The sequence below is a fragment of the Narcine bancroftii genome, chromosome 2 (assembly GCF_036971445.1).
Source record: "Narcine bancroftii isolate sNarBan1 chromosome 2, sNarBan1.hap1, whole genome shotgun sequence".
NCBI lineage: Eukaryota > Metazoa > Chordata > Chondrichthyes > Torpediniformes > Narcinidae > Narcine > Narcine bancroftii.
The window spans coordinates 251,438,837-251,454,897 of NC_091470.1; the positions used below are offsets into that span (position 1 = coordinate 251,438,837).

Below are 16,061 nucleotides of genomic sequence, written 5' to 3' on the forward strand. Positions count from 1 at the left end.
CAATAATTGCTGTCTTGAGGCTGTTTCCATTCATGTTTCTGAGTTCACATTTATTAGCATGTTTATTTGTCCATATTATTTCCAAACCAAATATTTATCTTGCTTTTCTTGTTATCAAAATAAATTGCATTTGGTTGTATTTTCTTTTAATCCTTTAGAAAATAATGCAATTTATTTAGCATTCACTGCTGAGTTTCCTGTTGTGTTGTCAGATTTATTGTCATGACATCACATACAGCCCCAAGATTCTTTTTCCTTCAGGCAAGGCAGAATTAACACTTATTGATAGTGCAAAAAAGAAAATGCACACAATTCGGAGAGAATTTAAAAAATCAATAAAATGCCCAAGTCAGAGTCCTTAAATGAGTCCCTGATTGAGTTTGTTGTTGAGGAGTCTGATGTTGGTGGGATAGCAATTGTTCCTAAGCCTGGGGGTGCAAGTCTTGTGGCACCTGTCTTTTTTCTGATGGCAGCAATGAGAACAGAGCGTCTGCTGGGTGGTGTTGATCCTTGATGATTGCTGCTGCTCTCCAACGGCTGCGTTCCCTGTAGGTATTCTCAATAGTGAGGAGTGTTTTGCCTGTGAATTCCTGGGTTGTGTCCACAACCTTTTGGAGGACTTTACGCTCGGGGGTATTGGTGTCTCCATACCAGACCATGATGCAGCCAGTCAGCACATCTTCCACCACACCTCTGTAGAAATATGCCAGAGTTGCTCTTGCCATACGAAACCTGTGTTACCTCCTGAGGAAGTCTATGTGCTTTCTTCACAATGCCATTAGTTTGTTGGGTCCAAGAAAGATTTTCTGAGAGAGTGACTCCCAAGAACTTAAATTTGTTCAACCTTTCCACCTCTAATCCCCCAATGATCACAGAATCGTAAACCTCTGGATTTCCCTTCCTGAAGTTAACAATCAGCTCCTTGGTTTACATGACATTGAATGAAAGGTTGTTGTTGGTGCATCATTCAGCCAAGTTTTCAATCTCCCTCCTCATTGCTGACTCGTTGCCTTTTGTTCTCCAACCCACTGCTGTAGAATCGTCAGCAAATTTGTAGATGGTGTTGTACCAAGCCACAAAGTCATAGGTGTAAAGTGAGTAGAGCAGGGGGCTAAGAGCTCAGCCATTGTGGTGCTCCATTGCTGATGGAGATTGTGGAGGGGATGTTCTTGCCAATCCTCACTTATTGTGGACTAAAGGTGAGGAAATTCATGATCCAGTTTACACAGCGGGGTGTTGAGTTCCAGGTCTTGGATTTCTGTGCTTCTTCTGCATCATTCCAAAGACAGAATTATTGGAAAAGATGCATAGTGCTTTAACAGATTATGCTCTTAAGTTAGGTTACTAAAGCCTGGGCTGTGTTCCTATTGTGTTTTGGACAGGAAGTTAAACTGTTCTTTGTAGCATGATATCCAGTAGGAAACCAACATATTAAACTAAAAGATGTCCATTTTAGAAGTGAATCTCTGAGCACCTTTATTTGCTGACACACACTAATTGAAGATAATAACTCCTGATTTAATTGGAACTTTAAGACTGAGAGTGATAGATTTACCGTATATGCCATCTTATAGGATGACTTGTGAATAGGATGACCTTGGAATTTGCACCCAAAATGTCGGTTTTGAGAGATACCCTTGGTATAATATGCCCACCTCCCCCCCCAAAAAGAATCGGCACTTCCTGCAGACCAATGGATGCTGTTAAAGCAAATCACAATATTTTAATAACAAGTTATCATTTAAAGATTTCAATTTTATTTGGATATTTTTAAATAAACCACTGTCCGCTCCTGTAACAGGCTGTTTAAAGCCTGTACAGAGCTGATGACAGTTGGACCGGGCTCATTGACCCAGCTGAGGAAAGCTGAGACTTTGCAAATAACTACAGAACATGTGCAAGATTGCTTTGGAGCTGGCAAGAAGATGGTGACCGCGTTGAGACTTTGTGATCAAGGTACGGAATTTAGACCCTGTGTATAGGACGATCTAATTTTAAGGTGAATTTTTTTAAGTGTCTAGGGTCATGGCATATAAGGTATATTATTGGGCAAGGGAATCTGTTAATGTTGAGGTGTATATTATCTGGCATCTTGCTGAATTGTAGGGAAAACTCAAAAGTTTGAATAACCTTTTTTCCAATATCACTTGGTTTCATGGAGAGCATGAAATATCTTCACAGTCTGTCAGTCTGCAGTTGACATTTGTTCTAATTTCTACCTTTTTTAAAAAGCTTTTTTCAAATTACTGTTGAGATGTATGGAATTTAAAAGAAATATTATTCTATTCCTCTAACCCTTCCCACCTTTCAGCAAGCAGAACAATTGGGTCGAGAGGATCAGCAGTGGCTGCATAAGAACCGAAAGCTCGTGTTGATGGTGGATCTGGATCAGACTTTAATCCACACGACAGAGCAGCTATGCCAAAAAATGTCCAACAAGGTGAGCTTTTGCCGAGCAGACCTTATCGCTATTTCTTCATTATTGCTGGGTCTACGTCCTGGAAAGACCTGCATAGCAGTGCTACCAGAGTGTCTTCATCAGAAAGACTGGATTAGTTCAAGAAGGTGACTTGTCATTGCCCCACAGGGATGGACTTGCCCACCCATTGTAAACTTATTTAGAGAGTAGCAGATATCTGTGGGTCATGTTAACTGAATATGTACTGATCTGTACATCAGGTACTCTGCTCTTGGATAATTGTAACTCTTTGAAATCTCTTGGTCTTGCCATTTCTTATTGATAATGATGATGGAATGTAATGAGCTGGCAGAAAAGATTCTCAACAATGTTAACAGTTACTGGGTGGCTTGAGTGATGGGAGATGATTTGGCTGTTTTGGACAGCAACATGGACAGGAAAGATTTTGACGAATATGATCCAAATGGACAAATGGGATTAGGTTTGGTGGACTGTTTGGTTGGTATGGACAAGCTAGGCTAAAGGGTTTGTACAGCTACACAATCATTTATCTGGACATCTAAAATCCGGAAAGCTCCCAAAACTGGCATTATTTTTCCTGGTGCTGGTACAGTGGAGGGAGAGAGAGAGAGAGACAGTAGCGTGACTCAAGCGGGCGAGGGGGAGAGAGATGGCAGTGCGACTCGGGTGGGTGAGGGGGGGGGAGAGAGATGGCAGCGTGACTCGGGCGGAGGGTGGAGAGACAGGAGCGCGACTCGGGTGGGCGAGGGGGAGAGAGACAGCAGCGTGACTTGGGTGGGCGAGGGGGAGAGAGGCGGCAATGCAACTGGAAGGGGTTGGATACGGCAGCACAATTCAGGTGGGCTTAAATCTGGGGCAGCTGGCTTTTGTTCTGAAATGCAGAAAAATCCGAAATTCAGAACACACTGTCCCCCCAAGGGTTCCGGATAAAGGATTATGTACCTGTACTGTAAGACTCAATGACATGCTTTTGAAACAAAGCTTGCTGAAAGGTGTGGCAATCACATGGGAAGTGCAGAATCAAACCAAGGGAGATTGTTTATAATGCTGGATTAGAACAAATAGCATTGGCTGTGACTCTGAGTCAGAAAGTTGGTGGTGTTGGAGGCTTGAGCACAGAAGTCTCGACTGACGACCAAGGTGTTACAAAAGGAAAGCTGCAGAGATGGTCTTTCATCCTGAAGCCTGCCTATGAAACTAAGATTCCTTCTGCTCCTGTGAATGAACACCAAAGATCCCAAGGCACTTTGGGGAAGAGCAGACCAGGATGTCTGGCCAGTATTTATCCCACTACCAAAACAATGTCCCCTGATAATTATCATCATCAGAGTGGGAGATGACTGTGGCCAAAAATACTGCTCTTTCTCCTGCAGTGACAATATACTATTGACTGTCATGGTGCCTTAAAGAGTCTGGTATCACATTTTGCTGCTTGTGTTTCCATGCAGTGCCAAACGTTATTTAATTCCATTGGGGTTGCTTTGTGTAACCCTTTCAACATAGAAGTTCAGTGGCTGACGTGGTCTTCAGCTTTGGCACAGTTTATCAAGCTGCTTAGCTGGCTTTGTGGTGCACGCGATCTGTGACTTCATCTCTGTAATTTCGGCATGATCTTAGTTGACGGTAGACTGGGTCCGTTCTTTTGGAGTCTAACTGTGCTGATTTCTGTTGTTGCCTGCAGGGGATATTTCACTTCCAGCTAGGCAGAGGAGAACCAATGCTACACACGCGCCTGAGACCGCATTGTAAAGAATTTCTGGAAAAAATAGCCAAACTCTACGAGCTGCACGTATTTACCTTTGGCAGCAGACTGTACGCTCACACCATTGCAGGTACGCAGGGCAAAGTAACTGGTGAACTTCTCAGAGTCTCCTCAAATTGGGGAATAAAAATAAATATTCATTCATAGGACGTTTGTGGAGAGACATTGTCCACCTCTGCCTCCTGGATTGAATTGGTTGCTGGGGCATTTCAAAGGGCATTTGAAGATTTGGGATCACTTTAGCCAAACCATTTGAGGAGGGCATATTTCCTCTGCTCCTGGGCTTTTCGACACTTGAGCAGTTTACTGCTATGGTTTTTTATTCCAGTTTTATTTCAATAAGTTGATGTAAAATTCCACAGCTTCCACGATGGGTTTCAGACCAGTCTCCAGATCAAATTTCAGGTATTGTTCCATATCCTCTGTTCTATCTGTGTATCCTGTTTCTTGATACTACATGGATTGAATTGAATTGACTTTACACTGAGTTCTGTGATGATGGGAACCTTGAGAACAAGCTGAGATGGATTGTTCATTTTTGGTTGCACGTACTTGATTGAGTTGTCTTTTGTATGCAATTGCTGGATCCCACACTTGCTGAGAATGTAAATATATTTTGGGCCACCTCTTCCCATTATCTGTGGGTTTTTTTTGTTGCCATTCACCATTCCTTGTTAGTTCTGAATTGCTTAGCTCTTTCTAAATTACAGCTTTTGTTCTCTGGCATTGGTTTGATATTTAACTTTTAAATTGTGCCAGTTGTTGTTTCCCAGCACGCGTTCTCTGTTCATCATTAAACAAGTGTTGGTCACTTGGCTTTCTGCTATGCTAAGTAATGGATTGTAGTTGAAGAACATTCTACTACTGCAGATGGTCCACAGTATCTTTGATTTCCAGTCTTAAGATGCCTGATGTATCCAATTTACTTCCATTGTCGTGAAGACGGGACTTTGTCTCCATGGGACTATTCCATGGTCTCTCTTTTCATGGATAGATTGGTGAGGAAGAGATCAAGTAGTTCTTTGCTTCTATCGGTTTAGTCATCAACCTATCGCTGACCCAATTTGGCCATTGTTCCCTTCTGTGCCTGTTTAGCCCTGCAGTGGTGATCACCTACCGGCATCACCTACGGCTCCTAGAACGCTTCCATCAGCGTTGTCACCGCTCCATCCTCAACATTCATTGGAGCGACTTCATCACCAACATCAAAGCACTCGAGATGGCAGAGGCCGACAGCATCGAATCCACGCTGCTGAAGATCCAACTGCGCTGGGTAGGCCACGTCTCCAGAATGGAGGACCATCGCCTTCCCAAGATCGTGTTATATGGCGAGCTCTCCACTGGCCACCGAGACAGAGGTGCACCAAAGAAGAGGTACAAGGACTGCCTAAAGAAATCTCTTGGTGCCTGCCACATTGACCACCGCCAGTGGGCTGATATCGCCTCCAACCGTGCATCTTGGCGCCTCACAGTTCGGCGGGCAGCAATCTCCTTTGAAGAAGACTGCAGAGCCCACCTCACTGACAAAAGACAAAGGAGGAAAAACCCAACACCCAACCCCAACCAATCAATTTTCCCTTGTAACCGCTGCCACCATGTCTGCCTGTCCCCATCGGACTTGTCAGCCACAAACAAGCCTGCAGCTGACGTGGACATTACCCCTCCATTAATCTTCGTCCGTGAAGCCAAGCCAAAGAAAGAAAGGTGATAGTACCTCATTGCTGATGGGCTCCTTCTGGCTATCACAACCCAAGAGCATTTTGAGCCCACACTACCACCAGTGCTGTTTACAGCAGGTTATCAGTGTGGTGTGACAGGGAATAGGCATGTTGAGAATTTTGTTGTTTTTAATATGTGAGTGTTCAGGGAAGAAGTCATTAATCTGGAAAGGGTGCAGAAAAGATTAACAAAGTCGTTACTAGGATTGCCAAAATGGTGTTTCAAGGAGAGGCCAGATAGGCTAGGTCTTTTCTCCATGAAGTGTTAAAAGCTGAGGAGTGACCTTTTCAGGGATTTATCAAATCATGAGGCATAAATAGTCAAAGTCTTTTATCCCAACCTAGGTGAGCTTAAAACTAGAAGGCATAGATTTCAGATGAAAGGAGAAAGATTTAAAAGGTGCAAGCAAAAGAAACTATTAATAAAAGAGATCTGAAGTAAGGATCCAAATTTATGATGCCTGTTGTTTAATATTTCATTTATACTCTGTTTTTCATTGCAATCCAGTAAAAACAGAAAATGCTGGAAACACTGAATGATCATTAACTAGAATCATTTCCCTCTTCACAGAAGCTACCTGACCAGTGTAGTATTTCTGGAATTAATTATGGTGCTGGAAGTCAACACCTAGAGCCTGAAATTCCTTCACCAGTTCCATCAAATAAAATAATCTGGCAAAGAACATATTAATTTTCTAATTGGCACAGTTCGCACAACACTGCTGCAGTGCCAGCGATCGGGGCCGGGGTTTGAATCCCTCTCTAAGGAGTTTGTTCATTCTCCCCATGTCTGCATGGGTTTATTCTGGCTGCTCTGATTTTAATTTGTGGTTTGGATTTGAAGCTGCAGGAATAAAAATATATCCACATTTAATTTGTCTTCATTATCTTGTTTGTAAATGTAATGCAAAGGCAATTAAACTGAGTTGCATTCCTCCTTAATTATTAGATATGTCAAAGTTTGCAACCTTCAAATGATTAATAGCTAGTCAACTATTTGTTACTAGATCTCATTTGACAGACAACAGCTGTTTTATGTTAATAATTAACATTCCAAATTCTCTGCATCACTAAATATATGGGGAATGGCTCTTTTTATTCTTTGAAGCTGTTGAGAATTTGTTTTTCATGTATCTATGCATATGTTTTCTGCAAAAAAAAGTCTGTGTTACAATTTAAAAACCTGTCCAAGTGGCAATGGAATACAAGAATTCTGAATTTCCAATTGAATCTGTTGAATTTGATTTGTGTTTTTCGCATCATTTGGGAATCTTCAATTCTCAGTGTTGGAAACAGTGCAGAAGGGTGAGCTGTTGTTCAGCATTGTTTTTAAATAGAATGCTGTTAGTGATAGGAATTTGCAGTTTCTCCCCTCTCATTTCTTAGTTATGAGAATGTTGAATTATCTTTTTAAACTCAAGTTGTGAGTTTGGATGTGAGAAGTACCAGTTCCCTGCTAACACAAAAGCAAAAGATTGCAGAAATAAAGGAGAAGGGGTGTTCCTCAATGGGCCAGTTGTCATCTATGGGGAGAGAAAAACAACTGCTGTTTAAGGTTGATGATCTCTCATTAGAACTGGGAAGAAAGTCTGGAGATAAAACCAGACATGCAGAAGGGAGTCTGGGGGAAAAAAAAGAAAGGGTCAGTATTACATGAGGAGGGATGAAATGTTGATGATAGGGATGGGGAAAAGAAATCTAGAATTGGTTAGTCCAGAGGCATAGAAGAATATGATTATTTGGTGAAGCTGCTATCTGATATATCACTCTGTTACACCCTTCAACCCATGAGATCTTTGGAAGTTCAGGGATCAATGCCATCACTATAACCCATTCAGATCCTCACAAACTCTTCCTTGAATCTGCTGCCATCCACTAACTATAGAACTCATTTGTGTATTGTTTTTGGGATGAATCCAGAGCACCCAGGGAATTGCCTCAATTATGGGTAGAACATGCAAATTCCACGTGAACAACAGCAGAGATCAAGATTGAGCTATGTTTCTGGAGCTGTGAGGCATGAAGATTGAGCGGGTAATGTCCAGAAACCTTTGTGTTTTTGTGTCATAGAATCTAAGAGTTGTACAGCCTAACTTGTTCATTGGCACTCAATTGTCTAGCTGAGCTATTCCCATTTACCTGTGTATGGCTCCATAATGCTTCAAGCTATTCCTATCAATGTACCTCTCCAAATGTGTAGACAAGAGTAGATTCAGGAGGGCGAGTGAGTGTTTGCAGTGCTGATCAAGTTGGGGAACCGACAAGAAAATAATAGGAAGGAATCCTATAATTAAGGGGATAGTTATTGCTCTGTGCAGCTGAATACAAGACCTAAAGGTGATGTTGCCTGCCTGGAGCCAAGGTTGAAGAACAGCAACTCCACGGTTGGAGGGGAACTGGAATGAAAGAGGTAACATTTTAAATTGTGGTGTCCATTGGGAACTAGTGACAGATAGGAGAAAGGAAGAAGTTCTGAAAGAGTGAGCATCTGGAGTCCACATTAAAAAGCACGCTGCATTGGGGTGGGAGGGGATTGATAACATCTGGAATACATTTGAACCATGTGCAATTTGGCATTAGTTCGGCAAATGATTGATGTGGGGAAAATGGATTTCAAATTGTCCACAGAGAAAATAGACAGATGATGATGATGACAGGTTTATTGTCATACACATTGTACAATGTACATTTTTGGCAAAATTCTTACTTGCTGCAATCAAGCAGGTAGTTGTAGGGAAAAACTCTAAAGTTAAGCTCATTGAAAGATATTAAATACATAAATATTCACAGTAATCCCAATGGAAAAAAAGTGGCTTTCAATAGCTCATACAGTCCATAATTAGTGTCTGATAGCTTTTGGAAAGAAGCTGTCCTTGTACCTGGATATGTTGGTTTTCAGGTTTCTGAACCTTCTGCCCATAGGTAGCAGTGAGAAGCAGCTGTGACCGGGGTGGTGGAGGTCTTTATGATTTTGACCGCCTTCTTGAGGCAGCCCCTCACATCAATGTCTGCAATGAATGGGAGGTCAGAGCCTGTGATAGGCCTGAAAACATTTGCTACTTCTGGAGACATCAGCATTTCTCAGCAATCGAATTCTCAAACCAGACTGTGCTGCAACTAGTCAGTCTACTTTCCACAGTGTTCCTATAGAAATTTGAGAGAGATATAATGTGTCAAATCTCCTTAGGAAGTAGAGGCGTTGGTGAGTCTTCATGGTTGTCTTGATGTACTCTCTCCATATCTCCAAATTTTCTGAGATATGGATACCCAGGAACTTGAAACTCTCTACCCCCTTCCCACCAATGTGGATAGATGTGTGGTTCCTTGGCCTCTCCTTCCTAAATCCATAATAAGCTCCTGGTCCTGGTGGTGCTGAGATCAAGATGTTTGCTCTGGCATCACCCAACCAGGTTCTCAATATCCATGGTGAATTTGTAATTTCCAGTTGTTCAGCCAAATAGGTTGGTGGCGTCAATGAATTTGTAGATTGAGTAGGGGCTGAACTTGACTATACAGTCATTGATACAAGCTTTAGAACAGGAGACTAAGCACATAGCCTTGGAATGCCTCTGTGTTGATCTTTAACAAGGAGGAGATGTTGATTTGCTAATAAAGAGTTCAGTTCCTTTCTGAGACAGGAGTTGATTAATCCATAACCAACCTTTCAAAGCTGACCAGCCAGTATTCATTGAGGCAGGTGAACTTGCTCTTCTCAGGCAGGCACTGGATTGATGGATGCCATTTTGTAGCAGATGGGGACCTCTGACCACTGTAGCAAGTGGTTGAATATGTCTACCAATTTAGGTGCTTTCATGGGTCCTTTACTGGCATCACCTACGGCTCCTAGAACGCTTCCACCAGCGTTGTCTCCGCTCCATCCTCAACATTCATTGGAGCGACTTCATCTCCAACATCGAAGTACTCGAGATGGCAGAGGTCGACAGCATCGAATCCACGCTGCTGAAGATCCAACTGCGCAGGGTAGGTCACGTCTCCAGAATGGAGGACCATCGCCTTCCCAAGATCGTGTTATATGGCGAGCTCTCCACTGGCCACCGAGACAGAGGTGCACCAAAGAAGAGGTACAAGGACTGCCTAAAGAAATCTTTTGGTGCCTGCCACATTGACCACCGCCAGTGGGCTGATATCGCCTCAAACCGTGCATCTTGGCGCCTCACAGTTCGGCGGGCAGCAACCTCTTTTGAAGAAGACCGCAGAGCCCACCTCACTGACAAAAGACAAAGGAGGAAAAACCCAACCCCAACCAACCAATTTTCTCTTGCAACCGCTGCAACCGTGTCTGCCTGTCCCGCATCGGACTTGTCAGCCACAAACGAGCCTGCAGCTGACGTGGACTTTACCCCTCCATAAATCTTCGTCCGCGAAGCCAAACCAAAGAAAGAAGATATATGTTATATAATATATGCTATATGAAATATTTTTTTAAATTTTATGTTTGTTTAAATCAAAGCAAAGATGGGAATAAGATCTAAGTATATCAATAGATCAGCAGGTTTGGCAAGATTTATGTAAAGAAGTTATGTCCAATACAATTAATGTAAGATATAGACTACTTCATTGTAACTTTTTACATCAATTATATATTATACCTCATAAACCGAATAATAAATGGAAATTGGATACATCAGATCAAGGTTTTAGATGTGGAAAGGATTTTGGAACTTTTGTTCATTCTACATGGTCTTGTTCAAAAGTTAAACCTTTTTGGATTTTCATTAGTAAGTTCTTACAATGAATTATGGGTGTTTTTACGTTAAATCTTGAATTATTGTTGATGGGAAATTTTGAGAATATATCTCCTAAGCTATCTTTATCAGATTTTCAATTGATATTTGTTAAGTTAGTTTTGGCATTAGCAAGGAAATGTATTGCTGTTACCTGGAAATCAGACATTTAATTGACGTTAGGAAGAGGGTATACAGAGATTCAAGGTTGTATCCCTTTAGAAAAAATTACATACAACTTGAGTGGTAAATATTCTGTATTTTCACAAGTTTGGAGTCTGTATGATCGAATAATGGTCCTAAAATTATAAATAGTTTCTTTGAGTCCTCCAGCTAGTGAAGTTTTCCCTGAAATGAGTCGGTATTATTAGAATTTTGAGATCCTAGAGCATCCTCCGAAGCCATCCAAATTAATATATAACTTATTAGGTATTTTAGATTTAGGTTTTAGTTTAATAGGGTTAGTAAGGGTTGGGGGGGAGGGATTAGTTGGGTTTTTTCTTTTCTTATATATTAATCAGGATATAATTGTGAACCCTTATTACTGTGATTCATGATTTATTAATTGTTATATATGTGTTGATTTTAAATAAAATATTCAAAAAAATTATGTCCATCAAAGCTCTAGGCAATTGCTTCACGTAAGTTTTAAGGACTTGGTCAGTTACATTTTCAGGGCTGGATGCTTTTCAAGGACTTGCCCTCTTGAAGGTTCTGTTTACCTCTGCCTCTAGGAGTACAGAGGCTTGTGGGGACTTGCAAAGGTTCTTGATTGTTTCCTCTTTCGCAGTAAGCATTGGAAGGCATTAAGCTTGTTCGGAAGGGAGACTTAGTAGGTGAGGTAGTATCCATGGATAGAAATGGCCAATCATGGTTTGGGTCAGGAACCTTTATTGAGATTAGTCAAGGCGTGGTTGTGGTGATGGTGGATCCTATGCGCTGAGCGTTATACCAAATTAAACTATGTCTCTTCTTCCTGCCCAAGACCCATATCCCTCCATTCCCTGCATATTCACGACTCTAAATAGTGACTTAAGCATACTAATGTTCATGCTTTAGATCCTCTCTGTTGCTCAGCCATATTTTATGAATGAGTGATAGTAAATAAAAAGAAGGCGGCATGACATTGGGAGGGGAGTGGGGTCAATGTTTCAGGTTGATGATCTTCTATCAAAACTGGAAAAAGTTGGAGCAAGTAATAAGATGCAAAGAGAAAGGGAAGGAAAACCTCCATGACAGAAAAGTGGAGAGATTAAATGACAAAATGATGGTCTGAGGCAAAGAAAGGAGACAAGTAAAGAAACAAAAGATTGATGTGAACAGTTGAAAGTGGCAGAATCAGTCTCTGTAATTGCTGCAGGATGGTACAGTGGATGATGGAATTCTATAATAATTACGACAGATGCTGGAAGATCTATCATTTGTTCTCTCGTTTGTCACTGCCTCCTTCCCATTGCACCACCATCTCTTTCTTAGACAACATTAACTATAAACTGAATGAAGATTTGTCTGCAATAGTGAAACCTCACACTGTTTTGCACTAACTGCAATTGTGAATATTTAGTCTATATATATTTTTGGTCTCAAGGCACATTTTGATAATTAGGTTTATACTATTGTCTTTCATACCTCTGTGGTTGTAGCAAATAAGAATGTTGATGCATTTATACATTGTACTTATGTATGTGACAATAAATTAGATGCACCTTTCATCATTTAATCTCTCCTGCTTTCAACAACATTATAAACTCTCCCTTCGGTCCACATCTGCTCCTCCATTTTCACTTTATTGCAAGGCAGGATGTCCTACTCACTGTTTTTTTTAATATTTGGAAACATTATCTCTGTTTCCTTATCTACGGATCCTGTCAACTATCCTAAACATTCTCACCATTTGCTGATACCAAACCTGCTCTTTATTGTCTAATCATGCACTTTCACGATTGACTACTGGACTTTCTTGAAGCATTTTTAATCGTGATTTCACTAATGTCCATGTTTAACTCAAATGTAATATCCCATCCGTTTCTCTTTATTTTTTAACTGAAGGCTTTCTGGATCCGGAAAAGAAACTTTTTTCACATCGAATTTTATCAAGGGATGAGTGCATTGATCCATATTCTAAAACTGGCAATCTACGGTGAGTATTATGCTGCGTAACTTACACATGCTTCGTTCAGAATATAGATGAATGGGGTGGCACGGTTAGCGTAGCGGTTAGTGAATGCTCTTTTATTCTCAGTGACCTGGGTTCGAGTCTGGTGCTGCTGTACGGAGTTTGTTGGTTCTCCTCGTGTTTGCATGGGTTTCCTTCGGGTGCTTCGGTTTCCTTGCTCCCTTCAAAAAGTACTGGAGTTATAGGTCAATTGGGTGGCATGAGCTTGTGGGCGAGAAGGGCCTCTTACCATACTGTATGTCTAAAAGAAAATCTACAGTCAGTACACCAAGGGCATCCAGGAAAGTAGCCCTCGTTTTCCTGGTATTATGAGACATCTTAACCCTGTCAGACTATTAGATAGTAATTTCTTTATTTAAGATATTTACCATAGAACAAAAAATGACCTATTACCATGCTTAATGCAAATATCTTTCTCATGACCAAATTTAATGTGGGTGATTGAATTTTTTGAGCAATGATTAAATTGGATTACAGGGGAAATAATCAATTATAATTTGCGTTTATCCACATATGATTCTTGTAATGCACTGTATATAGAGAAAGCTGGGGTCTTCACTGAGCAGTCCTCTGTAGCACTTTAGAATAATTCTAGAATAAGCTCAGTGTAGGCCTTGAGATTTATTTTCCATCTCTTATTGATGAGATGGTGGGAGAGTGGCAACATTGCTCCCATAATGCAGAAAGTCGGGGATTCAGGATGAGTTCACCAGAAGAACCAAACCATGTACAGCTGTACTTATATAAAATCTCAGGAGCTGTGTCTTCGGGGGGTGCTTGTTGGCCTTCCATCTGCTTTCTTTTATTCTTTTAGATGATGGAGGTTGTGGGTTTTGGAGTAATACACGAAGAATCCTTGACGAGTTACGACAGTATGTCAAGTAGATGACACAGCCTCCAATCATGGTAGTGAGAATGTTTTTAAGGTTGTGCTTGCTCCAGCTGATTCCTTACAGACAACACATTTTGAAGCAGTTATCATTCCCTGAGGTTTTCCTAATAAATATTTGGATTGGTCAGGAATGGTTCTCCAGCAGCTGCAGAATTGCTGATGTACTTTGTGAAATGGTTGTAATGACTTCCGTGATGTTTCTTGGTCAGAACCTTGTTTGTGTTTATCCTGTTGGCTGCAAACTGCTTCTGGATAAATGGCATGGAAGGTGTGATCTTCTTTCTCAGATGGATTCAATTGCTCTAATCTCACTATTCCCAGCCTTCTAATTTACTTGAGCACCACCACTTTGATCTCTCACCCTGCATCCACAGTTGGAAGCTCCTGCATGAGCTTCTTATTCCAAATGGGTCAGGAGAGGGATGTCTGTGATCAACTGCTTTTGTTCTGCAGGAGATTCCTAATGGAACATAGTCGAGTGCCACAACCCTCATTTACTATAGGTGAACTCCTGGGAAATTTTCAATAAATGAGTTGAAGTCTTGAAGTAGATCTTGGAGATTTTTTTTTTACCCAGAGAATGGTTGACATCAGGAAGTGGTGGAATAGGAGACAATTACTGCATTTAGGAGACATATAGACTGACATTTAACATGAAAGAATACAGTCCTCGTGATGAGATTAGTGTAGATGGGCAACAAGAACAGCATTTACGTGGTGGACTGAAGGGCCTGTTTCTGTGCTGTACAACTCTGACTATTAAAGTCGGTGGATATATTTCAAAGCTGAATATCAAACCTTAAGCAGCACTAGGATTGTGGAAATGGGTGGAAGGCAGCACAAGCAGCTCACTGTGTGTGTGTTGCAGTTCAGCTGATTGTCATAGGGAAAGGTTGTTGCCCAATGCTTGAAACAGTTTCATTGACAATCAGCCCCTTAACCATTGTTAGTTGATGAGTGATGGCCTCATCTCCTTTGGAATTGTAATGGAAGAGGTGATGTCTGTAAGGAGTTTGTACATTCTCCCCGTGTCTGGATGGGTTTCCTCCTGGATTGTAGGCTAATAGGTGCATGTGGTGGGGAATTGGCTCGTGGGCTGGAAGGCTCTGTGACTGTGCGTTAAGCTAAATTTAAAATATAAATAGGAAACAGAGCATTATTTTGAAGAGATAAAAATTGAGTTTGTGTTCAGAGAGAACTGGATCTCCTTGAATATAAATTATTGAAAGTTGATGTGCTGATGCAGAAGTCAATTAGTCATAGAGCCATGCAACAAGAAAACCAGCCATTCAGCCCAGTACACCCATCTTCCAGCATTTGAGTCCAGGAGATTCAAGTGCTCATCCAGACACTAAGCAACTCTGCTTTGTAAGGTAAAACATCATGAGATGGGAATGTGTAGGGAGTTACCCTGTACAGGGCAGTAACAAGAAGGGGAGGTGTCCTTGTACTCCTGTTAGGTAAAACATCATGAGATGGGAATGTACAGGGCTGTAACAAGATGTAAATGCATCCTTGTACTTACAAGATAAGAGAGACATTGATGGATTGAGAGGCAGGAAGCTAGCAGGGAAAGGATAGCAACAGTTTTAGTCATTGGACAAGTAATGATATGATGATGTTCTAAGCACATATCCAAGGGTATAAAAAATCACCATTTTGCTGATAACGGCAGAATGCATTCTCCGACTAACTTGGTTGGTCGCAAGTGTTACAATCCGGAAATAAAGAACAAAGAACCCTGATTTCGACTCAGCCTGGTGTTTGTCTCACTCATTCATGAACAAAGCAGACCTAACAGCTTCCATCTCTCGCTCAGGCGATACATACACATGCTGGGTGATTAAAAATTTCCCTTCAGGCCCCCTCCGAATCTCTTGCCCTTCACCCTAAATCTTTGTCTTGTTATTTTCTTCACTTCTGCAAAAAGGGTCAAGGTTCCTTTTATTGTCATGTAATACATTAACAATGATATCCTTGAATTTTTGTCAACTATAAGGAAGACAAAGCATCGCCATGAGCCAGGTTCTCCTAACAATAAGAGAAAAAGAAACAGAAAGAGGATCCCTTCAGTCTCTCTGAGTGTCCGTGGATTCAGTGCTCCTGTACCGCACAGACTCCTGTTCGATTCATCGGCAACCCGAGCTCCAGATCCAAACCTCTAACAAGATGAGGGAGTCTTCAGCACCTGAGGTCCTTCGACTGTTCTTCTTGCCCTCAGCATCCTCTTAAATCCCAGCTATGATATCTGGTTCCAGTGAGCCAGGGTCCCGCACCCTGTGTGTATCTCAATTGCTGAGCCTCTTGTTGGGAATAGTATACTACAGT

At 41.4% G+C, this 16,061-nt stretch overlaps 1 protein-coding gene across 9 annotated transcripts in view; it reads left to right on the plus strand.

Annotated features, from left to right (window-relative positions):
• Positions 1-16,061, plus strand: part of ctdp1 (CTD (carboxy-terminal domain, RNA polymerase II, polypeptide A) phosphatase, subunit 1) — a 343,304-nt gene that overhangs the window by 29,551 nt on the left and 297,692 nt on the right. For all 9 annotated transcript variants that reach the window (XM_069920830.1, XM_069920826.1, XM_069920827.1 and 6 more), the window contains exons 4-6: positions 2,312-2,440; positions 4,122-4,272; positions 12,715-12,805. In XM_069920830.1, the coding sequence (XP_069776931.1) occupies positions 2,312-2,440; positions 4,122-4,272; positions 12,715-12,805 (371 nt within the window). The remainder of the gene's footprint in view (positions 1-2,311; positions 2,441-4,121; positions 4,273-12,714; positions 12,806-16,061) is intronic.